We start from the raw sequence: 26,466 nt of genomic DNA, 5'->3' as shown, positions 1-26,466 counted from the left end.
ACCTGAGTGGTAGACCCAGAAGAGCTCCTGGCTCCTGGCTTCAGACTGCCTCAGCTCCAGCCGTTGTGGTCACTTGGGGAGTGAACCATCGTACGGAAGATCTTCCTCTCTGTCTCTCCTCCTCTCTGTATATCTGCCTTTCCAATAAAAATATATAAATCTTAAAAAAAAAAAAAAGAAGAATTTTTAAACTATTACAGGTTAACCAGCCACACAAAGAAAGGGCATGATTTGGTCTTCCTTAAAAAATGCATATGTTTGAAGTATTCAATCCATGGTTGGAATTACATGTATGTATACTGTATGTACAGATCTTGATATACTTAGTTTTAAAAGCCTTTTTTTTTTTTAAGATTCATTTATTTTTATTGGAAAGGCAGATATACAGAGAGGAGGAGAGAGAGAGAGCGAGCAAGATCTTCTGTCTGATGATTCACTCCTGATGTGGCTGCAATGGCTGTTGCTGAGCCAATCTGAAGCCAGGAGCCAGGATCTCCTCCATGTCTTCCATGTGGTACAGGATCCCAAGGCCTTGGGCCGTCCTACACTGCCTTTCTAGGCCACAAGCAGGGAAGCAGAGCCGCTGGGATTAGAATTGGCATCCATATGGGATGCTAGTGTGTGCAAGGCAAGGACTTGGGCCACTAGGCTTTTGCACCTGACCCAGTTTTAAGAGTTTAATGAACTGGGCCCAGGATAGTGGTCTAGCGGCTTAAGTCCTCGCTTTGAACATGCCAGGATTCCATATGGGCACCAGTTCTAATCCCAGCGGCCCTGCTTCCCATCCAGCTCCCTGCTTGAGGCCTAGGAAAGCAGTCAAAGATGGCTCAATGCCTTGGGGCCCTGCACCCACATAGGAGACCTGGAAGAAGCTCCTGGCTCCTGGTTCCAGATGACCGCAGCTCTAGCCGTTGCAGTCACTTGGGGAGAGAATCATCCGAAGGAAGATCTTCCTCTCTGTCTCTCTCCCTCTCTGCATATATCTGACTTTGCAACAAAAATAAATCAATCTTAAAAAAAAAGTTTAATGGACCAACTAGACATGACCTTGTGCTGTGACCTACCCTAACCTCAAGGTCCCGTATGCACAGGGATTTGCAGCTGAGTCAGAGTCAACGCATCCTTACAGGTTAAAAGAGGACAAGCAGATCACGCTGAGATTCCTCTGGGCTTGTTCTAGCACTCACTGATCGTGGTTTGCCATCAGGATAACCCAAAGATAAGCAGTTTTAGGATTAAAAAACATAGCTAAAATCTTGGGTTTTGCTAAAGCTCATTTATCAGAACATACTTCTGAAAATACATGATAATATATTAAAAGATGCCTACTGGGAAGCACTTACTAAATTTTCACCCAGAGGAAATAAATCAGCTTTTAATTGTCTATGGGATTGCAAGTTGGGCTGCATGGAATATAAGCACCTCGTTGTCATGATAAATTTCAGCCAGTACGAAGTTTTCCTGCAAGTTTCAGCGGCATCAACCTGTTGAAGTAGCCAGTGTGTCACAGACTATTAGCATTCTTTCAGGGTGAGTAAATACATACCTTTAATTTATCAGATAGATCTTTAATTTCATTAACTGCTCCATTATATTTATTGGCTAATTCTCTTAACTCTTCCTGAGTCCGTTCATTCATTTCTTTCAGGTGTGTACATTCATCTTCAGTATTACTCAGGCTTCGCTGCAATTCAAGTTTGTAAGTAATTTACTCAATAAATATAACTTAATAACTTAGAACTTCTTTTTAAATTTAGTTTATAAAAATACAATTCTATGAGTAATTCTAAACCAACATTTTTTTTTTTTGCCTTGGACTTTTTATAAAACATAGTTCAGTAATATGTGGATTTTAATTTATTTCAAGGCATATGGAAACAAAAAGTGCAAGTATGAATTTGCAAAAAAAAAAAAGCCCTAGGGGTCAGGAAGAGAACGTTACCTTTACGCAACTCTACTCTAAAGGGCCACAATCTGTTACTTTTAACCTTTAAGATATTTTGAGTGTATTAACTTTTATGATATCATGCTTAATGTGAAACAATTTTATTCCTCAAGTACCCAGAAAGAGCACTGAAGATAAATCACTCTTGGAATCTCTAACACTGTAAGCAACAATGAGTTCCTCTCTGGAGGACAGGTGAGCTAACGTGTAGTAGTCAGTTCCAGACCATCCTGGACCAAAAGCAAAACCAGGTGACAGGAGGCCATCTGGCACACAACACTGTCCACTGTATAAAGGCTGAAATACATAAATACAAATTGCCAAGATTCCCTGGTTAGGAGTCCTACCCTCCTAATGAGAACTTGGCTAAAGCAGTGTACTCTTTCCTTCCTACCTGAACAAATATTTTCTAGCCATATATTACCAAGTTTCAAAGGTCCTGGAGCGGCTGGCACCGTGGCAGAGTGCGTTCAGCCTCCATTTGTTAACACTAGCATCCCATTTGGGGACTGGTTTGAGATCCAGCTGTTCCAGTTCTGATTAGCTTCCTGCTAATGTGCCTGGGAAAGCAGCAGCAGATAGCCCAAATGCTTAGGTCCCCGAACCAATGTTGGACACCTTGAAGAATCTCTGGGCTACTAGCTTTGACCTGGCCCAGGAATGACTGTTGCAACCACGTGGGGATCAATCAGCAGATTGAAGATCTCTTCCTTTCTGTCTCTCTTCTTCTCTCTATAACTCTGCCTTTCAAATAAATAAATATAAAAATATTTAAAAATATAAAGGGCCCTGAAAAGTTTAAAATTCAGAAATAACTCTACTAGCAACCTAATACTTTTAAAAGTGAAATACCTCAACTTCTGAAAGTTTTCTAACAACTTCAATTTTCTCCTGAAGAACTCGCCTCAAGGACTCTTTGGCTGTTGTCTCATAGTTGTGTTTATCTTCCTGCAATGCTATGAGTTCCTTCCGTAAACTATCTTCTGTTTGATTCTAGAAGAAAAAAAGGATTTATAATTATAAACAAGTTGTTTTTTTCTTAAAAAAGCACTTAGAGTTTTTTAAATATTAGCAGATTATAATATTTTTAAATTCTATAATAAGGTACCTCCAAACACAAATGATGCTAATCATTTATAAACTGAAGCTATATTTAAAAACTGCATCAGTAAATTATACCTTTACAAACATATTAATATTCACTTCCAATAAAAAGACAAAAAGTGATTGACAATTTCAAAAACACAAAATTAAATACTCAAATTATTAGTATTCTGCATACCATCTTAATTACATCCAGAGGCAAAAGTAATTATCTTTAGAAGCACCAAGCCTAAAATAATAGTTCAAAAAAAAAAAAAGCAAAAAAAACGGTATGAAAGGAACAATGTGGACTTCAAGTCTGAGGTAAGAAATGTGCAAAAAATGTCTTTGCTTGTTTGTCAGCATAAATCTAACAAACTCCACTAGGCTTTTATAAAAAAAGACTAAGGAGTCATTCTGAAGAGGTTTATTCTGATCAAATATTCAAAACAAATTGATCAATTACCCCAGCCAAGTGTTGGCAGTAAAAATCAGACCAAACGGATACTCTAAGGTGACTATGTCAGCCAGTGGATTCTGGAGAGAATCAACATGCTTGGAGTGGTGAGATCAGCAGCAATTCAGAACTGTGGAACTATCAAAACTTCTTGAGCAGGACCCTCGGAGCATGCCCAAATTGGGGACACTGAGATGATTGTGAGGCTGGGTGTGGTTTCTCCCTTTATCTCCCCTCTTCCCTCAGATACATGAAGGAAAAAAGGGAATGTGGAAACAATGGTCTCACCCATCTTCCTCTAGCCCTTCATCCTTTGCACCCTAACCAACTATGTAAAAATAAAATACAATTTAAAAAGTTTTTTTAGAGGCCAAGTGTGATAGCCTAGTGGGTAAAGTCCTCGCCTTGCATGTGCCAGGATCCCATACGGGTGCCAATTCTAATCCTGGGGGCCCCCTCCGCTTCCTATCCAGCTCCTTATTTATGGACTGGGAAAGTGGTCGAAGACGGCCCAAAGCCCTGGGACCCTGCACCCGCATGGGAGACCCAGAAGAGGCTCCAGGCTCCTGGATTCAGATTGGCAGCCACATGGGGAGTGAATTAATGGACAGAAGATCTTTTTCTCTCTTTCTCTGTATATCTGACTTTCCAACAAAAATTAAAACAAAACAAAAAAATCTTAAAGAAAAAAAGGACCAAAAAACTTGCCAACTGAAGGAACTTCTGTAAATGACCTAGTTTCTTCAAAAAGCATCAACTACAACGGAACAATTATAGCTATACACGAGCATTCATTATATTATTACTTCTACTCACAGGTGTTACTTGAAATTTCCCATTTCAAATGATTAAAAGAATGGTGGAAACACATCAATGTTTTAATATTTACTCAGAATTACATTCAAAGAAAGGAAGTCACAAAAAATACTATGTAGATTTCTTTACATAAATGAGATTAATACTTACTTTGGAGCATGCCTGCAATTGGTTTCCCATAACTTCTAACCGTGATAAGAGCCTATCTTCATCTATTAAAGCCTGTTGAAGAAAAGTTAAATATAAATATAACCCAAGAGTATCTACACAATAACATACATATATAAAGATTTCAATTAACAAAAGATGAAATCATAAAATTGACCCATATCTGGCTAAATTTTCAACATATGTTCATTAGTTAGAAAACTATGTTTGCCACAAAAATTTAGTTTTAGTTCATTCAAGCTACAAAGAACATTAAACCATATTTAAAATGTTTCTTGAAAATAAACGTAAGTAGGATACCTGCCAACTGGTATCGGAAGCCTCTTGGGTGATGGCCAGTAGTCGCTGAAGCGTAGCTAACTTCTGTTCCAACATCTGTTCCCGATGTAAGGCCTCCTAGTATTATAAGTCACAAAAGAGATTTTTAATAAACTCAATGAGTCTTTTAAAGAGCAATCAATTAAATTTCTTTTGGAATATAGTCTCATATTATTACATTTCTCTTAATATAGTCCAAAAATTTTTAAACATAATTTTAAAAATGTATCTAGGCTATATTATTTTAGAATTTGATGGATTTTAATTTTGTTAGAGATGTTCTAGCTGCAACTTCACCTATACCAAGAAAAGAATTCACCTGTTTACAAATATAGTAAATATGTAAATAAGCTTTTATTAAAAAATAAAAGCAACTTTGAGAGGCACAGAGACAAAAATAAAGACAAAGAGAGTGTCCTCGGTCAGGGCTGGGACAAGGCTGAGGTCAGGAGGCGGTAATACAGAGCAGGTTTCCAGTGCAGAGAGCAGTGACTGAGCAATTCCAGCCATCACTGTGGCCTCCAAGGGTCTGCATTAGCAGGACACTGAACTCCGAATCCAGAGCCTGGTAACAAATCCAGGCAATTTGGTTCGTGATATGGGTGTCTTAATTGCTACACTAACTCCCTACCGAGTAAACTGCTTTAGGTTTTATTTAGTTAAAATTTAGAAGAGTGTCTTTAAAAATCTATACCAGAAAAAGCCAACAATTGGTTCACGCTTGCATTTACTCATATGTATGCACACATATGTAATATCTACACACACACACATAAATCCAAAACGTATATCTCAAAACAAACTCTGTATAAAACAAGATAATATAATCTTGGCAAGCAGCTAAAATAGCTTATAATTTTTTCAGTGTATAAAAATGATCTTTTAAAATGAAACAGCTTTTGTTTAAAAATTTCTGTGCTTTAGAAGTGCTTATTCAGGGAGAACCACTCTCCCAGCTATTTTATCACAGCATCTCTAGGTGTTCTAATTTTCTGACTGTACTCCACTTAGCAGCAATTAATAGGCTGCAAGTAAACAAGAACTCAGCAAATATTGCTTCAACGTACTTAAGGGATCAATGAGTTAAATAACAATTTGGCAGCTCCAAAGGAATATTTTACAGTGAAAATCACTTGTGAACAAAGTCTGATTGTTAGATGACTGGTTAACATTTTATAGCTGTTAACATCGTGACATACTTTACTGGGAGTAGTTTCCATGTGAAACGCTGGCGGCACTTAGTTGTGGTTTTGGCATACATTCTTTTTTTTTTTTAATCTATTTTTATTGGAAAGGCAGATGAGATTTACAGAGACGAGAGACAAAGATCCTCTATCTGCTGGGTCACTCCCCAAATGCCCTCAATGGCCAGAGCTAAGCCGAAATGAAGCTAGGAACCTGGTGCTTCTTTCAGGTCTCCCATGCAAGTGCAGGGTCCCAAGGATTGGCGCCATCCTCCACTGCTTTCCCTGGCTACAACAGGAAAGTGGATAAGAAGCAGAGCAGCTGCGACATGAACCGGTACTCATACGGCATTTCAGTGCTTGAAGGTGAGGATTTAGCCATTGAGTTATTGAGCTGGGCCCAGAACAATGAATGAAAAGAAGAATGTACACCATGTTTCTCATGTATATTTTCAGAGTGCAAAACAAGATTTATTTGAGAGTGAGAGAGAGGTCTCCTGCCGTAGTGACAGGATGGGGCTTCAAGGGAGGAAAGACCCTGGCATACATTCTTTACCTTCTTTTATTCCTGTTATTATCCAAAGAACATTTACTACCTTAAAACTGTCAAGTTACCTCAACAGACAAGTGTACACTTCAAACACAGTATTTGATGTTTGAAGCAAGAATTTATTGCCTTTCATGGGCTCAGTACAGTACCCTAGAGTGGCTAAAGTCCTCGCGTTAAATGTGCCAGGATCCCATATGGGCACCAGTTCTAATCCTAGTGGCCCTGCTTCTCATCCAGCTCCCTGCTTGTGATCTGAGAAAGCAGTCAAAGACGGCCCAAAGCCTTGGGACCCTGCATCTGTATGGGAGACCCGGAAGAGTTTCCTGCTTCCTGGCTTTGGAACACTGCAGCTCCAGTTGCTGTGGTCACCGGGGGAGTGAATCATGGGGGGAAGACCTTCCTCTCTCTCTCTCTCCTCACTGTGTGTCTGACTTTGCAATAAAAATAAATAAATCTTTTTTAAAAAAAGAATGTATTGCCTTTCACATCCTTTAATAATCAAGGAAAAGGTGATCATTTTAGAGTTAGAGGTATTATATTTTTACACAACTCAAAAATATATTTAAAATATCTAATAAAAGAACTATCTCAGAATCTATAGAAAAAGGACAATTTACATTCCATGTTTATTTGCTCCTAACACCTTCCTAATATACAAGAAGTTATAGATGCTATAGAATGTTTTACAGAAAAATCAGTCTACTAACCAACTATATCTTTAGAATCTACCTCCACTAGATGGTGTAATTACACTTTATAAAAGGTCTCTCAATTCTAAGACATGGAACGCATGCATTCTAACTTTTATTCAAAAGGTTCAGAATCTACATTAGCAATTCAATAACGAAATATACAGAATGTGTGGTATAATTTTCTCTTTAAGGAGACAGAAAAAGGAAAAGTGAGGTGAGTCTACCATGAATATTCACAAGAAAAAAAGTTAGGAATCAACAAACCAAGGCATGAGCTTAACTAACAGATTATTAGTATGAGCAACAATAGGGAACAGCCTTGGGATCATGATTTAAAGATTATGAGCACCATATTACTCAGACACAAAATGAAATTTATGCCAAATTAATCTCAAAGTTTTCTTGCATCTCTAAGAGCAGACAGATTTTTGAAAAATGCCTTCCTATTGAAAAGTAAATAATTTTTCACTGTATATACCAGGCAATAATCTGTGTGTTTTATATTTATAAATTCATTTATTCACAATTCAGTAAAATAAATGCTATTATTCTATCCATTTCACAGAGGAGGAAAATGAAGCACCTCAGGAATTACAGTTAGGGATCACATCTGGGGAATTCTTTGATATTCTACGAAAGCACAAATGTGTTGAGCTGTTTTTGTTGTTGTTGTTGTTTTAATGTAAGAACACATTATACCTGGTAGAAGATCCAGCTAATACACTGATAATTTATTTTTATAGATGTGTATATCCTTAACTGAGGCAGAACATCCCTCAGTGACTGATTCCCATTAAAGAAGGTAGGAACCCCGGATCACTGGCTTCGTTCTATAATTTCAAACAAAAGACACCTGAATGTAAAATGACTCACCCAAGGTCATGGAACTGATTTAGGAAGAAAGCCAAAATTTAAATAACAAAACAAAACAACAACAAAAAAAACCTCAATCTCTAAATTTCAAGCACAAAATTTTTGTTAATCATCTTCCCTCACCAGAATAACTATAACTCAGCCTCAAACTATATTAGAAAGTCAGATATACAGAGAGGAGATACAGAGAAAAAGAACTTCCATCTGCTGGTTCACTCCCCAAGTGGCCACAATGCCTGGAGCCAAGCTGATTTAAAGCCAGGAGCTTCTTTCGGTTCTCCCACACAGATGCAGGGTCTCAAGGTTTTAGATCATCCTTCACTGCTTTCCAGGCCACAAGCAGGGAGCTGGATGGGAAGTGAGACTTCCGGGACACAAACCAGCATCATATGGGATCTTGGCACAGGCAAGGCAAGGGTTTTAGCCACTAGGTTAGGCCTGAACTGGGCTGCATGAACCTATTTTTAATTCTTTGTCCTTTCTTTTGTATTTATATTCTTCCAGTACTTTAAAAATTCTTTTTTTCCCCAGTGCTTTTAAATTCTGTTTGTGAGCTAAAGAAATAAATGTAAATTATTTATTTGATTCTGCTTTTAAGAAAGTCTCAAGATTAACTTTTACCTGAAGATACTGAGAAAGCTGGAATAGTTCCTGAGAGTACATACTTGGAGTGTTAGCAGCAACCTAGAAATAAAATGATACAGTGTCAACAATCACATAAAACACTTTTTATAAAAGACATTGAAGACAAATCAATTCCTTGAATTATCTATTTGCCTAAATGCACAAAACATTATTTTAAAAATTCATCAGTTTCCTTAGTTGTCAATATACCTCTGTGCTATGTCCAAAGTTTGTAAATGGTATTTATACCTGATTACCTGGTTTAAAAGCTTAAAAGCAGGTGGTAGAACAAGTACTACTCATGAAAACAATGCAGAAATAATACTTCCAAAGTCAGAGCCACTTACTTTCCTTTTATAATTCATTGTTAAATGGTTCTCCAAAACAATTTATTAAAAGTAGCCATTTCCAGAATCAGGTTGGACTGCAACACCCATTGGTTCCAGTGGAAGACAGGGCTGGAAACAGAACCGACCCAGCAATTGCAACCACCAGCTGATTGGGGCGATGGACTGTGCCGGGCCCTATACTTGCAGGTACACACAAGAATCTGGTGTGGGATCACCTCAGACAAAGTTTCTTTTGGGATCTACCCAATAGAACTGCCGGACTCAGAAACCATGGTCTTGCCATGGAGTACAAGTGCCAGAACCAAGCCTCCCCAGAGGCTCAGACGGAGCAGTGGAGAGAATAACCAGCTGCACATGGAGGATACGGCAGTCTATCGGAATCTGCAGAGGACACCTGGCATCACCACAGAGGACAGAACAGATCAATCAACTACCCCAGCCATATGTTGGCAGTGAAAAACTGGGCAAACGGAATCTATGGTATGTCAATCAGAGGATTCTGCAGCAACTTCACTGTGCTTGGAATGGCGAGATTGGCAGCAATTCAGAACTGTTGAACTATCAAGACCACTTGAGCAAGATGGGTGGGAGACTGGGTGGGGCTTCTCCCTTTACCTCCCCCTTTACCCCAGATACAGGAAAAAAACAATGTGGAAAAAATAGCCTTACCCACTTTCCTGTAGCCCTTGAACCTTTTTTGCCCTAATTAACTATGTAAAGATTGTCAAAAAAAAAAAAAAGTAGCCATTTCAAAATGGTATTTGTATGTGTGTGTGCTTGAGGGTGTGAAATTTCACATTTTATCCGGTGGCCAGAGATAATTACTCTCTCTCAAACTATACACAGGTTTTAAGAAAAAGGATGAGAGATAATGGTGTTCAAACCTACAAAAATAAATAAATAAACAAACACTGCAAATCATAGTCAAGCTTTTAGAAATCAAGAGTATTACAACAGCTTGGTTTTCAAACCTGTGGAATGGAGACCCATGGCATGGCTGCAATTTCCTACTCAACACTAACAAAGCCTAAGCGGTAACTTATTAATGAGGTCACAGTATCATTCCTTTTAGTGATCAGAAAGTATACTTTTATTAATGTGCTGACTAGAAGACAAGAAAAAAAAGTCAACTTTTTTTTTAAACTAAGTTCTAAGTCACAAGACCATTATTTATTTCTGGAGTAATTCTTGGTACTGCAGAAACCCAGGATTAAACACTTACATTACTAAAAAGGAATCAACAGTTTAAAGCATGCTTTCATTCTTTTCCCAAAAGGAAGAAATAAGTAGAACATTTGTCCCAATAGTTCAGTTACTGCAGTAAGAAAACCAATACCACTTTAATGCCAGAAGATGTGAAAGAGTTTTTGCTATTAAGTAGTATCTATCATTTAATGCACTGCTATTTTTGAACAAAAGAAAAATAGTTCCTAGTTGGTAATTATTACGTAGTTTATGTTCAGATCATGTTAAAACTGATCTTTGAAATAATACCTGAACACTGCTATGAAAGAGCACATATTTCTTTACTACTTTCCAGTATATACAAATGTTGAGTGAACTATGTAGATGGAAAGTTTTAAGAAATTTCTAGACAAAGCTATAACTTAGAGTAAAAAATAATAGCAAACATTCCTTACCTTTACCTAAGAACTAAATAGGTACTTATAGTCTATACAGTTAATGGGTTGAAATAACAAAGCCTTTTATTGAAGAAACATCCTAAAATTTCCAGATATTAAATACCAGAGGATTACTACATAGTTATACATATTCTACATATTTTGTTACAGAGAAATAAGTTTCTAGATGAATCATATTACAAACAAAATAGTTTCAAAGTAAACTAAAACAGGCTATAAAGAATAATTATTAGCAACTTACTTTGTCAACAGGACTTGGTAATGGGGCATGGATGACACTGAAAAGCAAAATTTAGAATTTTTATCGAATTTCCTGACAATTAGAGGAGACAAGAATATGACAGTACCAGAATATCACAAACCACAAAACTGACACATTTGCCTTCATATAGCTAAAAGAACATGAATTATCTTTTTAAACCTCTGTAAATGTATAAATTTGTAGGGAATAAAAAGGGGGTAACAAATACATTAACCAAATTTTTACACATCAGTATATTTCTAAAAGCAAGCTCCAATCCAAAAATGTATTAAATACTGGGAAAGAATCCACACTTACTGAGGGTGGTGATGGAGTCTTAGGCTATATTTTTAAAAGACAATTTTGATTAACATGTAACATATACACTTTTGAGGCAAGTGCATAATTTTAATATATACAGAAAGCATAAATGGATCAAAGCAGATATTGAACATCCCCACTGCCCTACCTTCCTTTCAAGTTTGGAGGCTTCTAGCTCCTGCTTTCCAGGTTCTCAGGCTGTAACATGTTACGGTGATCTATGATTGCCCCAGTGTGCTGTGGTACACTGGGACCTCTCATTCCTATCTGTCTGAGTTTTGTTACCCTTTTTCCAACATCCTTCCAATTCCTCTCCTCCCATCATTCCCAGATTCTAATAATCACTAATATAAGTTCAAAATGACATTTGTTTAAACTTCACACATGAAAGAGAACCTATAATATCTACCTTTCTGCACCTGGCTTATTCATTGAATGAACCTAAAATCCCAACCATTTTATTGTAAACGAAATACTGGATTTAATTCTTATTAATCATTGGGTACTATTCCATTTAGGTATTTACATTTACTTAAATAATTCACCTAACGCCAGACATCAAGATTGGGTCTACATCATAGCTACTGGGATTAGTGCCACATCTTTTTGGTAAAACTCATCCTATTGAGAGTGAGACAGTATCTCATTGTGATTTCGATTTGCATTTTCCTGGTGGTTAATGATAATGAGCATTTTTTCATATATTTCTTGGCCAGTTGCATTTGTTTTAAGAAATACACATTCAGATCATTTCCCCAGTTCTTAAACTGCAGTTTCAATGTTTTTTGATTAGTAATTATTATACTTATTGATGGGTCACAATGTGATGTTTTAATACAAGTACATAATATGTACTGATCAAATCAGAGCAATCAACCTTTCCCCTTCTATACCATCACTTTATGAGGTTTGAAGTTCCTTTCTTACATCTGCTCTTAAGACATGTATTTGATTATTATGAATCACAGTCACCCAATTATTCAGTGTAACATTTCTTTGATGTATCCTGATTTTGGCACCTGTTAACCAAACTTCCTTTATCCTCTGAAGTCCTCTAACCCTCTATTATCACTACTTCATGCTCAGAGAGGTTTCTAGCTTCCATAAGAAGGAAAACTGTTGACATTTGTCTTTCTGTGGTTTACTTAACTTACCCCGATATCCTCTAGGATTTGTTTTATTACATTGACATAGCAAAGAATCACTCTCTAAATCCCTCATCTCCAATTTGGGGATGTATAGGTTAAGCTTCTAAAATTAAACACTCCTATGGAGAATGTCTTATAGACCCAAGTTCTACAGTAAAGAAAGGCTAAGATCTGGAAACCTTCTCTAGTGAACAATAATGCTAAATAGAACAGCAGTACTGGGACCAACTTGGTGGTAGGCTAACCCTCTGCCCTGCGGCCTGGCATCCCATGTGGAAGCCTGTTCACGTCTTGGCTGCACCACTTTCCATCCAGCTCTCTGCTTGTGACATGGGAAAGCAGAACATGGTCCAAAGCCTTGGGACCTTGCACCCACGTAGGAGATCTGGAAGAAGTTCCTGGCTCCTGGCTTCAGGTCAGCTCAGCTCTGGACACTGTGGTGATTTGGGAAGGGGAGCCAGTGGATAGAAGGCCTCCCTCTGTCTTTCCTTCCCTCTCAATCAAATCTTTCAAATGAATACAAATATATTTTTTTAAAAAAGGACAGTAGTACTATTTTGCTGTACCAGCCACCTCAGAAATTGAATACTTAAATGTACGTATTAAATTGAACTGTCACTTTAAAACAAACATTAAACAGACAGTGTTACTAGCTGCTAATTGCTTAAATAATACTGACACAAAGTTTAGAACTAAAGCATGCAAGTTCAGAAATTACACTGACTGGGTCCAAATTCTAGCTCTTCCTTCCCAGCAAAAGACAAATTGCCTGATCAATGCAGATCTCCTCTTCCTCAACCATAAAAATGAAAATTATCAACCCAAATTACTGTATTGAATCTGCTTAAATAAAGAGCTTCAAGCAGGACCATGATAAGCCCACAGCTAAGGAAGGCAAGGCCTCTACTTTTCATATCCTACAAAATAATCTATGTGAGTTGGGGGTAAGTCTGGGGCACACATATCTGCCTTAGCAGGTACTAATCATTTGCACCTGACCAGTCACTCAGCTTGAAGACTGGGTCAGATTCTTAAATTCAAGTGGCTAATTGTGTGTAAGCTGCTAAGGAACTGATCTGGCACAACTGATCAAATTTACTAATAATTCCAGCACTCCACTCCTTTCTGAGCATCCATGATCTCTGTGTTACAGAGATTTCTCTATATAACTCGCTACTGTACTTCTATGTTTTAATTAGTGTGATTAATTCACTAAATTTAATAATTTAATAATCATGTGCAGCTTCAGTTTTCCTTTTTACCCTATAAAATTAGACATTTTAAGATAAGCCCATTTAAAAAAAAAAAAAAGATTTACTTATTTTTATTGCACAGTCTTCACTCCCCAAGTGGCTGCAATGGCCGGTGCTGCACCAATCTGAAGCCAGGAGCCTGGAGCTCTTCCGGGTCTCCCATGCGGGTGCAGGGTCCCAAGGCTTTGGGCCATCCTTGACTGCTTTCCCAGGCCACAAGCAGGGAACTGGATGGGAAGCGGGGCTGCCATGACTAGAACCAGCACCCATGTGGGATCCTGGCACGTTCAATGTGAGGACCTTAGCCATTAGGCCACTGTGTTGGACCCAAGATAAGCTCATTTTTAAGAGTACAATTACTATATATTGATGATAGAACATATATGAAGTAAACCATGAACAAATAGATCAAAACTGCTCAGTGCTAGTACCCTATCCAGATATAACCATTTTGGTTATATATTCTTTTATTTGCATATGCACATAAAGGGAAACAAATAGGAAAATGTAAATGGGAGCAAATGGTGCTACTAAAATTTGGGTAAGAATCTAGCTTTCTTACTGATTCAAACATAAAATCTTCTGTTCTTGTGAAAATTTAGTTAACAAACAAAAGGATAAACATCCAGTAACACATGTGATAATATGCATTTGCACTTCACAGACTCTCTTGGATATAGGCATATTTTATTTAAATTATGAAGAAAGTCCACGTGTATATAAAAGAGCCAGAGAATGCAGAAAATGAAAACAAGTGTTCAGTATTAGAACAGTGGAGCTTCATGTAGTATCTACATTTCTTATCATTAGAAAATTGCTTATGGGTCAGGGTAGTAGCCTAGTAGCTAAACTCCTTGCCTTGCATGTTCCAGGATACTCTGTGGGTGCCAGTTCATATCCTGTCTGCTCCACTTCCCTTTCAGCTCCCTGCTTGTGGCTGGAAAAGCAGTTGAGGAAGGCCCAAAGCCTTGGGACTCTGCACCCACGTGGGACACCCGGAAGAAGCTCCTTGCTCGGATCGGCTCAGCTCTGACCATTGCAGCCACTTGGGGAATGAACTAGGAGATGGAAGATCATTCTCTCTGTCTCTTCTTTGTAAATCTGACTTTCCAATAAAAATACATCTTGAAAAAAATTGTATACTATAAGAAATCAAGGAACAAGAGTCAGCTTTTGGAGAATAACCTGCTGAAAATCTGAAAAGCACTAACTGCTATATACACAATCTAAAATCAAGGCATGTGGCACATCCAAAAGCATGTTAAGCATTACAAAAATTGATTAAAGTAACAGGAACAGCTCTAATGTGGATCACACATGTATTCCATGCCAGGTATTAGGCTGAGTACTTCAAGCACAGAATGTTGCTTAATCTTCATAAAGTTCCTGCTCCAACGGTATTATTGTCATCTTCATATTTCAGTTGAGAAAATGAACCCTGATCAAGTCACAGAACACCTGGCATTAGGCTTTGACTACACTACTTCTGAAGGCTATCGGATCTTCTTCCAACTCAGGAGAATGGCCTGTCCAAAAATTTTCCAGAAAGGCAATCAAAATCATGTACAAGGAACTACAGCAAAATTGTAAACGATGCTAATATTTAAAAAAAAAAAAGTGGGGGGGAATACCAGAAAGAGGGTAATGGGAACAAAGGTGAAATGGACTAAAAAAACCCAATGACTAAGGTCATAATTAACTGAAAAAACTCACACACTCTGCCAGTTGGAACCTGGGAACCCACACTCCTCAGGTAGCTGCTCAAAGTTTGAAGGAAAAAGCTGTTACCAAATACAGACCTCAAGGTCTTTCAAGAAGCTATACATCATCAGTAAATTAAGAGTTACTCTTAGTTATAAAATATTGCTCCTGGGCTCAAAAAAGTTGTTTCATTGAAGTTCAAAATTTCTCCTATTTTCATAATTAAACCCGTTTAAAACAAGAAACATTAATTTTGTAAATTTAAAATATCTTTAACATTTATGCTGTATTTCAGATACTCTTTAAAAAAATTTTTTTTTTAAATGAGTACAGAGTGCCAGTTTAAGCCCCAGGTCCTCCACTTCTTAACCTGTTAACACATCCTAGTTGGCTTCAAGTACTTTAGGACCCCAGGACCCCTTCTACATGAGTGGTGAAGGAGTCCAATGGAATTCCAGTCTGCTGGCTTTGGCACATCTCAGCTCTTCCAGCTGTAGAATGAACTAGCAGATAGAAGATTCTCCCCCGTGCCCCTTTCTTTTCTATGTATATATTTCCTTCTTGCTTTCTTTCTGCCTGGTCCTCTCACATGAAAAATAAATAATGATAAGAAAGCACTGGAAAAACATTGGGTTTAAAAGCTTTGTATGGCATACAACAGGTAAAGCCACCACCTGTTACACCTGCACCCCATCTGGGCGCCAGTTGGTATCTCTGCTGCTTACTTCTGATTCATCTCCCTGCTAATGACCTGGGAAAACCTGGGCAAGATGACCCAAGTAGTTAGGCACCTGCCACCCACAAATGAGACCCAGATGCAGCCATTTGGTTAGAGAACCAACGGATAGAAGCTCTCTCTCTGTAACCCTGATTTTAAAAAAATAAACCTTTTTTTTTTTCCATTAAAGGTATCTTCTAAGTGAAGTATAAAATACATGACTAATCAAAGTACAGACGGTCACAGTGACAGAAGAATCTCTATTGCTTCTCTCCTACTCACTGCTCTTGTCCTTCAGTTTCCATGCTCTCACGCATCACTGTCCCTCCTCTTTTAGGGCAGAAAATATCATGTTGAGTACAGAAACAAGCTGCTAGCAATTCAAGCATTTAAAAAAAAGGATTTTTAAGGATCATGCAGCTGTGTTGTAAAAATCACCAAATCAAAATGTACTTATGTTTATATTTTAAAATCTAGATTGTATGTGTGACTTTCACTTAAATACACACACACAACACACAACTTGAAACTGTGAAAAAAAAAAAAAACATATTCAAGGGCCTGTAAGATTGTGAGCTCGGTATTCATGTATTAATTGTACAGGCAATCAGTGTCTAAGAACCGCTACAGTAACCTCCTACCCAAAGGGATGGAGGTGCCACCACGACTAGCATGCCCCAAACACTGTGAAAAAACAATTAGACACGAATTAAAATAAAAACTATAAAACTAAATTTAGAAACAAAATAATCCCTGCCTCTAATGCTTTCTATTTAGTATAATTTCAACTAATGTGAAAAGCAATTTAAAATAAAGTGTATCATACTCCAGGAAATATAACAGCAATTATATAACCTAATTAAAATAATCTTACAACACTGACTGTTTATTATTGTCTAGAATATTATTAACCAAAATAATTAATCCCCGAATTAAAGAGCACTAAATTATACTCACTCTGAGCGGAGCCGGGCTTCCATACCATCTGGTAGAAAAAGTTTTATTGTGGAAACAATACACCCGTGGGTAACTGGTTAAAACAAACAAATATCATGAATAAAACAATTGTTTAAATATAAACCTTTGTACTTCTCATATCTAAACATGTATTTCTTTTCCTAAAAATAACTTCTAGGGAAGAAAACAAATCTGGTTTAGTAGCAGTAACAAAATATTCATTATCCTGGAGAAACTTATCTCTATTCATAATAAATCATAATTATAAAACAGAATTACAGATGGAATGGTTTCAAAAAATCCTAATTTCCAATTCTGTAACAGTCAATATATCATATATATGGAAATACAACTGAGTGAGAAAAATCTAACTCTGTTTCCTTTTCAAATATAGCCTTCATTCTAAACTCTCCTGCCTCTAATCTGTAACTCTTAGTCACACTGCATAAAACTCTATGAAGTTATAAATAATTAAGAAATGGCATTTAATATCCCCATTTAATGTCAAGGAAATCAAGACCAGTGAAATTGCTTATTAGAACTCACATTTGAGGTTTCTAGCTCAGTATTTACAATTTTTGTTTTGTTTTCTTGATAGCTGTTTCTTGTCCCGCCCGCAACATTTTTATATAACATCATAACGCTGAAGATAATTTATTATTGCTACTTCCTTCCTCCTCTTCCTACTGATTATTTTAAGAGACAACACTCCTCCACAAAGCAGTAACTGTACAAAGCTTCCCTGTGAGCATTTCCTAAGAAAAAAAAATTCATTTTCTGGTTTAAAAATTGATGACTCTTAATTTCTACATTCTTCAAATACTCCATCTTCCTCGTTTAAAATATTAATTAATTTATTAAAATTATTAATTGAGAAATGGCAGAAACACATTATATCATGATAAATGTAGTATTTTATAATGGTTACATGACTATGTAGAGTTGTCAATAAACAATGAATGGTATATATAAAACTGGTGTTGCAGATAAATTATACTCCAATAAAGCTAAAGCACAGAGCTAAGATACTTGGGAGAAAATTATTATTATTTTTCATAGATTCATTTATTTTTATTGGAAGGCAGATATACAGGGAGGAGGAGAGACAGAGAGGAAGATCTTCCAGCCATTGATTCACTCCCCAAGTGGCCACAATGGTCGGTGCTGAGCTGACCTGAAGCCAAGAGCTTCCTTCAGGTCTCCCACATGAGTGCAAGGTCCCAAGGCTTTGGACTGTCCTCTACTGCTTTCCCAGGCCACAAGCAGGGAGCTGGATGGGAAGTAGGGCTGCCGGGATTAGAACTGGCACCCACAAGGGATCCTGGTTGCATGCATGGCAAAGGCTTTAACCATTAGGCTACCGTGCCGGCCCTGGGAGCAAATTATTAAATGATCAGGCTCACAATATAAGCAAGAAGTACTATGATTAGCATTTGGAAATATACATGAAACTTAAGCAACTTAGCACAATTTATTTAAAACTGATATTCATTATTTTTTTACACAAAAAATCTTAACAGATATCAAAAACCACATTCCACAGTCTTCTAAACTCTGCTTAGCTAGCAAAGTATCATAAGAAGCCAAGCTACCTGTAATCTCCAAACTACCTTATCTTTTCCAATCTCTGTCCTGTCCTCAAGTTTTCCCTTTGGCCACTGACCTTTAAGTGTCCCTTATCCACCCCACTGTGCCCCCAGCTATGGGTGTGGCCAAATGCTGTTTATTTTGCAGGATCAGACTTTCACCAAAGATCAGAATCTGGGTTAAACATTCCAGAGCCTTCATATCTACTTCTGACAACATTAAACACATTGCATTGTGAATATCATTTACACAACTGCTGTTTCACCAATTAAGCCAGAGAGCAGCAAGGATTGGTGGTTTCCCACTTTTTGAATGTTTCTTTGGTAAAATCATTTGGTACAAAGTAGGCATTTAACATACATTTATGAACATATCAAGAGCACACCTGCTTAAAATTTTATGGTTCAAAGGCAAAGATGTTTTTTACAGCGGGGATAAGGGGATTCATTTCCTTTGCATGAATCACATAATTTTCTCTTAAAGATGAGGAACAGATGAATTTATAAAGCTCTATAGCCTTTCCAGAGAATCACAACAAAGAGTCCATAAGAAATACAGGAGTGCAACACAAGTTGGAGATGCAACAACAACTATACTTAACTAATATATATAAACACCACAAAAATTTTACAGAAAAGTGAGCATTTGGCCTAGTGGGTAAGATGCCACTCTGGGGCCTAACGGGGTAGCCTAGTGGCTAAATTCATGCCTTACATGCACACCAGGATCCCATATGGGCGCTGGTTCATGTCCTAGCTAATCCACTTCCCATCCAGCTCCCTGCTTGTGGCCTGGGAAAGCAGTAGAAGACAGCCCAAAGCCTTGGGACCCTGCACTCATGTGGGAGACCTGAAGGAAGCTCCTGGCTTCAGTTCAGCTCAGCACCGACCATTGTGGCCACTTGGGAAGTGAATCAGTGGACAGAAAATCATTCTCTCTGTGTCTCCTTCACTCTGTAAATCTGACTTTCGAAAACAAACAAACAAATCTTCAAAAACAAAAAGATACCATGCCATTTGGGATGCCTGAATCCCACAATACCTTCAGTAGAAGCCCAACTCTGCTTCCAATTCTGCTTTCTGTACATGTGCAACCTGGAAGGCAGCAGGCTGCTAGATGGTTCAAGTAATAAGGGCCCAGTTAGCTACATAGGAGGTCTGGATTGAGTTCCTGGCTCCTTGCTTTAGCCTACTCTAGTTCTGGCCATTTGTGCATTTCAGGATTGCGTCAACAGGTGGGAAGAGACTCTTTCGTAAACATATTTTCATAATTTTTAAAAAAATTTGTACTTCCTATACCTGTAAATACTTTTTTAAAGCTCATGGAATCATATTATTACAAGTTTAATACATTTGCAGAGAGAGAGGAAAAAAAAATCCATGCAGTTCTTTTCATAACATACTTTTCCCAGGATCTCTGAAGACTCTTTAGTATGCAAGGACTTAAATTTCCTTTGCACAAAAATAAATTTACCTTTCACTTATTTCATTTATTTGAAAGGCAGAGAGACACACACAACACATATGGTCACATACATACACAGAGAGAACTCCCACCCACTCTCTGGTTTACTTTACAAACGCCCACAACAGTGGGGGAACAGTCAGACCACAGTCAGACGCCAGGAGCTTCAGAGGGTCTTGTGACAGGGATCCAAAAGCCTGAGCCATTATCTACTGCTTCCCTGGCACACATAAACAGGAAGCTGAAATGAAGTGGGGCGGCGTGGAAGGCAGAACTCCGAAGCCAAGCCGCTCAAGCGGCATGCTATTTAAACAAAGGGAAGCCAGTATTGCAGACGATGACTTTACCTACAACGCCACAATGCCAGCCCTATCTTGCTATTTTTTCAACAACTGATTTTAACTCATTTTCATTTTATTTGAAAGGTAGACAGGTAGAGAGGCATCTTTCATCACTGGTTCACTTCCTAATGTCCACAACAGCTGGAAGCCCAGAACTCAGTTCAGGCTTCCCACACGGCTGGCAGAGGCTATAGTCATACCTGTTGCCTTTCAGTGCATACATCAGCAGGAAGCTGGATTCGCAGCAGAGGACCCAGGATTAGAATCAGATACTCTTGACACGGATACAGATACAAGCAAGTACTGACTGCATATTGTACCAAATGCCACTCTTTGTCCTAATTCTATTTTCCGTAATTTTTTGAAGCCCCTTTGTGCTTAATTTGGTAATTATTTTTAAAGATTTGTTTATTTTTATTGGAAAGGAAGTTTAAAAGAGAGACAGAGAAAGATCTCTCATCTGCTGTTTCACCCCTCAAATGGCTGAACTGCCAGAGCTGAGCTGATCTGAAGCCAGGAGCCAGGAACTTCTTCTGGGGCTCCCACGCAGGTGCAGGATCCCAAGGCTTTGGACCATCCTCTACTGCTTTCCCAAGCCACAAGTGGGGAACTGGCTAGGAAGCAGAGCGTCTAGAACATGAACTGGTGCTCATATTGGATCCCAGCAGATACAAAGGGAAGGATTAGCCAATTAAGCCATTATTTTGGCCTTCCTAAATTGGCCATTTTTTTTTAAAAGCAAAACAAGTCAAATTAATTACAGAACAAAAATGTAATGCCAGAGCTAAGAATTTGTGATGCGTTACATTAAGAGCGCTATGGATCTGATATATTACACTGGAGTTCACCAAAGGGACTGATAAAAAAAAAATTATGAAGTGAAACAATGCAAGGCAAGGACTTTAATCACTACCCCATCTTGCCGGGCCCTAAAGCATTTTAAAGTACATTTTTTTCACTCCAACACTGACAGGGAACACCATCACAGATTAATTCCAGGATTTAAAGACACAATCTCATTCAAAGATACATTCTAAACAGCTTCTCCAGATAAGGGGACCACAGGAACAAAGCCACGTGCAAATTCCAGATATGTAAAAACATAAAAACAGGTGTGTTAGAATTGAGGCAATGAGGTATCTATGGAAGAGCCATCTGCAATTACCAGTTGTGGTTATGAAACTTAAAAAATCAGAGTCAGGGTCCAGCATGGTCGCCTAGGGGCTAAAGTCCTCGCCTTGGGCACGCCCGGATCCCATATGGGTGCCAGTTCTATTCTAATCCCGGCAGTCCTGCTTCCCATCCAGCTCCCTGCCTGTGGCCTGGAAAGCATTTGAGGATGGCCCAAAGCCTTGGGACCCTGCACCCGCGTGGGAGACCTGGAAAGAAGTTCCTGGCTCCTGGCTTCAGATTGGCACAGCACTGGTTGTTGCCATCATTTGGGGAGTGAATCATCGGATGGAAGACCTTCCTCTCTGTCTCTCCTCCTCTCTGTATATCTCTGACTTTGCAATAAAAATAAATAAATCTTTAAAAATAAGTAAATTTTTATTTTATTTTTTTAAAGATTTATTTTTATTATTTTTCATTGGAAAGGCGGATATACAGAGAGGAGAGACAGAGAGGAAGATCTTCCGTCCGATGATTCACTCCCCAAGTGAGCGCAACGGGCCAATACTATGCCGATCCGAAGCCAGGAGCCTCTTCTGGGTCTCCCACGCGGGTGCAGGGTCCCAAAGCTTTGGGCTGTCCTCGACTGCTTTCCCAGGCCACAGGCAGAGGGAGCTGGAAGGGAAGCGGGGCTGCCGGGATTAGAACCGGCGCCCATATGGGATCCCGGGCGTGCAAGGCGAGGACCTTTAACCACTTGCGCCACCGTGCCAGGCCCAGTAAGTAAATTTTTAAAAAATAAGAGTTAAGACTTCATCAGTTGGGGGGCCAGTATAATGCCTCAATTCACTAATGCTCAACCTGTAAGCTCCGGTATTCCACATGAGTGCTGGTTCATGTCCCAAATCCTCTACCTCTCCTTCAGCTCCCTGCCTGTGGCCTGGGAAAGCAGTAGAGGATGGCCCAAAGCCTTGGGACCCTGCAACCCCATGAGAGAGACCCAGAAGAAGCACCTGGCTCCTGACTTTAGATCTGTTCAGCTCCAGCCACTTGGGGAATAAACCAGTGGATGGAATATCTTTCTCTCTCTCTCCTCTCTGTAAATTTCCCTTTCCAATAAAAACAAATAAAATTTTAAAAAAATAAATAAAGCCAACATGAACTGATTACCATTTGTCTGTCCTAAGCTATTACCACCTCTGTTATCTTAGACCACTTGTTTTGTTTTGGGGGTGGTACATTCACTTTGTGTTACACAAGCAGCATTTTCCACTCATTGTTCACACAAACAGTATAGAACCCAATTCACAGAGAGGAAGATCTTCCATCCGATGACTCACTCCCCAAGTGAGCGCAGAGGCCGGTGCTGTGCCGATCTGAAGCCAGGAGCCAGGAACTTCTTTCCGGTCTCCCACACGTAGGTCCAGGAGCCCAAGGCTTTGGGCTGTCCTCAACTGTTTTCCCAGGCCACAAGCAGGGATCTGGATGGGAAGCAGGACTGCTGGGATTAGAACCGGCACCTATATGGGATCTCGGCGTGTCCAAGGTGAGGACTTTAGCTGCTAGGCCACCGTGCTGGGCCCAACAAATTGGTTTTTTAAGTTCCTCTAAAGTTGCTTAGCTATTTTTCCACCTTTTATATATCATCTCAAATTCATGGATTTGAACATACTTAATGTATTTCGATCCAATGTTTATTATTTGATGCTGAATTTACCCACTGTTAGCCAGTTGAGGTTCATTCCCCTTATTTCCTAGAAGTTTTTTTGAGAGACATCAATTTTAGATGACTGATTTCATTGCTTTCTGGACTAGCAAGATTGTAGGCTTTATTTGCTCTAGTCTCAGAGGCAGCTGGTTCTCCTAGGAATCTTGTTTCTATTTGTCTGGTGGAGGAATTCTTTCTCCAGGCAAGTATATGCATTTACTTTATTTCTCCTAGTACACCGGGGGGGGATAGTGCTCATTACTTTATTATTTTTTTTACTTAGCCATGAGTATGGCTTTCTTGGTTTACCTGTTCCTTCAACAAATATTCACTGAAAACTCTTGGCTACAAGGCAGTCTGAAGGAAGTACTGGAGAAACCAAGATAATTATAACCAGGTGTCTGTGTCTAAGAAGCTTTCATTCAGAGAGAGAACAAGCCACAAATAGCTACCATATACACAAAGGGGAGGAAACAAGAATTACAAGTCTATAAGAAGGGCAAACTGCTTGTGGAAATGGAAGGCAAGGGCATAGGAAGGTTTTATAAAAAGTAAAGAATTCAAAAGTTGGAAGGAAAGGTAGAAAGAAGGGCATAAACCAAGAATCATGAAAAGAAAAGGAAGTGAGAGTGCATGTGCAAGGCAGTTGAAGGAAACTGGAGACAGGCAACAAGGGTTTGCATGTCAAGGTCCTCCTGGTGTCAGATCCCACGCTAAGAACTATCCATGATGAACCATGCAAATAGCTATGTTTCCATTTCACAGACCAACTGATTTAGGAAGGGTTGAATTAACTTGTTTGAGATCACACCTTGGATTAGTCGCCAGTGCTAGGTTTCAAAAGAAATCTGAAGGTCATCATCTCTAACCAAATTGAATAGCTTAATTTATGAAGGAATAACGGAAAATAAAGCAAAAAGGTTGAACCAATTCTATATTTTTGAGTACCTCAAATGTACAAGTAAGCATTTCAGGTTTTATTCTAAAATATGGCACACCTACTTAAGGCTTCTAAAAGCCGGAAAGATACAAATAAAGTTGTAATTTGAGAATATTCTAGAGGCAGTAGGTTGGCAAGGTATTGTGGGCAGAGGCAGTAGCAGGGAAAAGAGAAATATATGGTCTAAGCGATACAATTATTAGGGATAAGGAAGACACAGAATTCAGAAAAGATGCCATGAGCTAAGGTGTATGGCAGAATGACAGAGAAGTAAAAGAAACTGAGAAGTGAATAGGATGTTCTAGCTTGAAGGTGAAATTAAGCTATGTGCAATGTAATTACAAAGCAACAGCAAGACATTCAAGAGGAAACAACCAGCAAGCACTGGGAATACAAATTCAAAGCCAATAGGAACAGACACACAGCAGACGAGGTGAGTAGGTCAACTTGGGACTTGGAGACAAAGCAAAGCATGTATGCAGCCCCTGCTAGGAATCTGATCATGCAGGGTTATTAAGTTCAGTTGTATAACATATAGGATCCGCATCAAACAATGCTCCTTTTAGGACTAAAGGTTGTATCCAGGCATATGCAGTTTCACAAAGCACTACAGGTGATTTTAGTACCCAGTCTGTGCTGAGAATTCACTTTTAAAATGAACAAAAGGCGACTGCTGTGCCACCAGAATGGTTGCCTTGGTTAATCTTGTAAAGCTGGCACATTCTGTGCGCAATCAGCTTGTGATTTCCTCTAGCAGCTGGAAAGTGGAGTTGGTTAGGAGAGCCTTTGATGGCCAATGATAAGTTCCAAAAGAAAGACAGAGGAGCCTAGGCCTGAAGCTACAGAAAAAGAAGCCAATTTATGGCAAACAGACTGCTCAAATGATAAGTACAGAACCTGATAGTAATAATACTAACCCTGAACCTGAGCTGAGCACTTTACATATGCTTTCAAGGCCCACACTGAACATGGTACTATGACCATTTCATAAGATGAGGAAATTAAAGCATAGACAAGCTAAGTGACAGAGGAATAAAAAAGATACTGATTAATAAGGCTAATAATTTCCAAGCCTTACATTAAGCCTCTAGTAATTATGAAGAACGGTGCCAAAATCTTGGTTGACACACTGTGATAGAAAAAAATGTTTCTTCTAAAACTTTTTCTTTTAATTAACAGGTAATACTTTTATATTTTTGTAGGGGAGTACAAAATTTCAACACACATATAAAGCATAAATTGGTCAAATCAGATAATTAATATTTCCATTTTCTTATCTTTTCTTTGTTTGGAATATACCAGCTCTTCTCTTCCACTTCACAGATGTTTATATATTTTTGTGACCTATAACTAGTTTGCTGTGTTGTAGAACACTAGAACCTGCTATATTGATCTTTAAAAAATTTTTTTTTCATTTATTTCAAAGGCAAAGCAACAGATTTTCCACTCACTTCTGATTCACTTTTGTTTATAGGGTTTGATATCTATAGAGTAGGTTATTCATACATGTGAGATCATCCACATTGCACATTTAAACATCAAAACTAGATTTTTTGAAGAGCTTAAAGGAAACACTAACATAAACTGATATATTCAGTGGCTCCAGACTCATATCACTATATATATATTTCTAAAAAGTTCTGAGAGGATAAGACACTGGTTAGAAGGGTTGTGTCGAGGGCTGATACAATAGTTCGACTACTCCCCTGCCTTGCAGTTGCAGCATTCCTTACGGGTGCTGATTTGTGTCCTGACTGCTCCTCCTCCCTGCTTATGGCCTGGGAAAGCAGGAGAGGATAGCCAAGTTGCTGAGACCCTGCACTTGCATGGAAAATCTGGAAGAGGCTCCTGGCTTTGGATTAGCTCAGTTCCAGCTCTTGTGGCCATTTGGGGGGTGAACCAGTGGACAAAATATCTTCCTTTCTTTCCCTCTGTAAATCTGCCTTTCCTGATATTTATTTATTTTATTTATTTTTTTATTTTTTTTAAGTCCTAGCTTTAGTCCCTGACTCCAGCTTCCTGATATTCTAGACCCCTGAAAACAGCAGCGATGACTCAAAGTAACTTAGATTCCTGCCACTCTCGTGGGAGACCTGGATTGCGTTACTGGCTCTCTGTTTAGGCTTCAAACAGATGCAGGCAGTTGGGGAACAAAATATCTCTCTTCTCTGGCTCTCTGTTGCAGCCATTTTGGGAGTGAACCAGCAGATGGAAGACCTCTTTCTGTGTCTCTCCTCTCTCTGCAAAATATGCCTTTCAAACAAAAACACGTAA

General features: G+C 38.7%; 1 protein-coding gene across 1 annotated transcript in view; it reads right to left on the bottom strand.

Moving 5' to 3' along the window:
* Positions 1-26,466, bottom strand: part of LOC121165995 (sarcolemma associated protein) — a 117,651-nt gene that overhangs the window by 40,983 nt on the left and 50,202 nt on the right. Inside the window, exons 3-9 of the mRNA XM_040995021.1 lie at positions 17,043-17,115; positions 10,945-10,981; positions 8,708-8,770; positions 4,770-4,865; positions 4,452-4,523; positions 2,798-2,938; positions 1,547-1,684 (exon numbers count right to left, since the gene is read on the bottom strand). Coding sequence (XP_040850955.1) covers positions 1,547-1,684; positions 2,798-2,938; positions 4,452-4,523; positions 4,770-4,865; positions 8,708-8,770; positions 10,945-10,981; positions 17,043-17,115 — 620 coding nt within the window. The remainder of the gene's footprint in view (positions 1-1,546; positions 1,685-2,797; positions 2,939-4,451; positions 4,524-4,769; positions 4,866-8,707; positions 8,771-10,944; positions 10,982-17,042; positions 17,116-26,466) is intronic.

Source organism: Ochotona curzoniae, unplaced genomic scaffold, assembly GCF_017591425.1.
Source record: "Ochotona curzoniae isolate NIBS_2020 unplaced genomic scaffold, NIBS_Ocur_1.0 contig_908, whole genome shotgun sequence".
Lineage (NCBI taxonomy): Eukaryota > Metazoa > Chordata > Mammalia > Lagomorpha > Ochotonidae > Ochotona > Ochotona curzoniae.
Note: the sequence above shows the minus strand (reverse complement) of the source record. Positions and strands in the feature narration are given on the sequence as shown.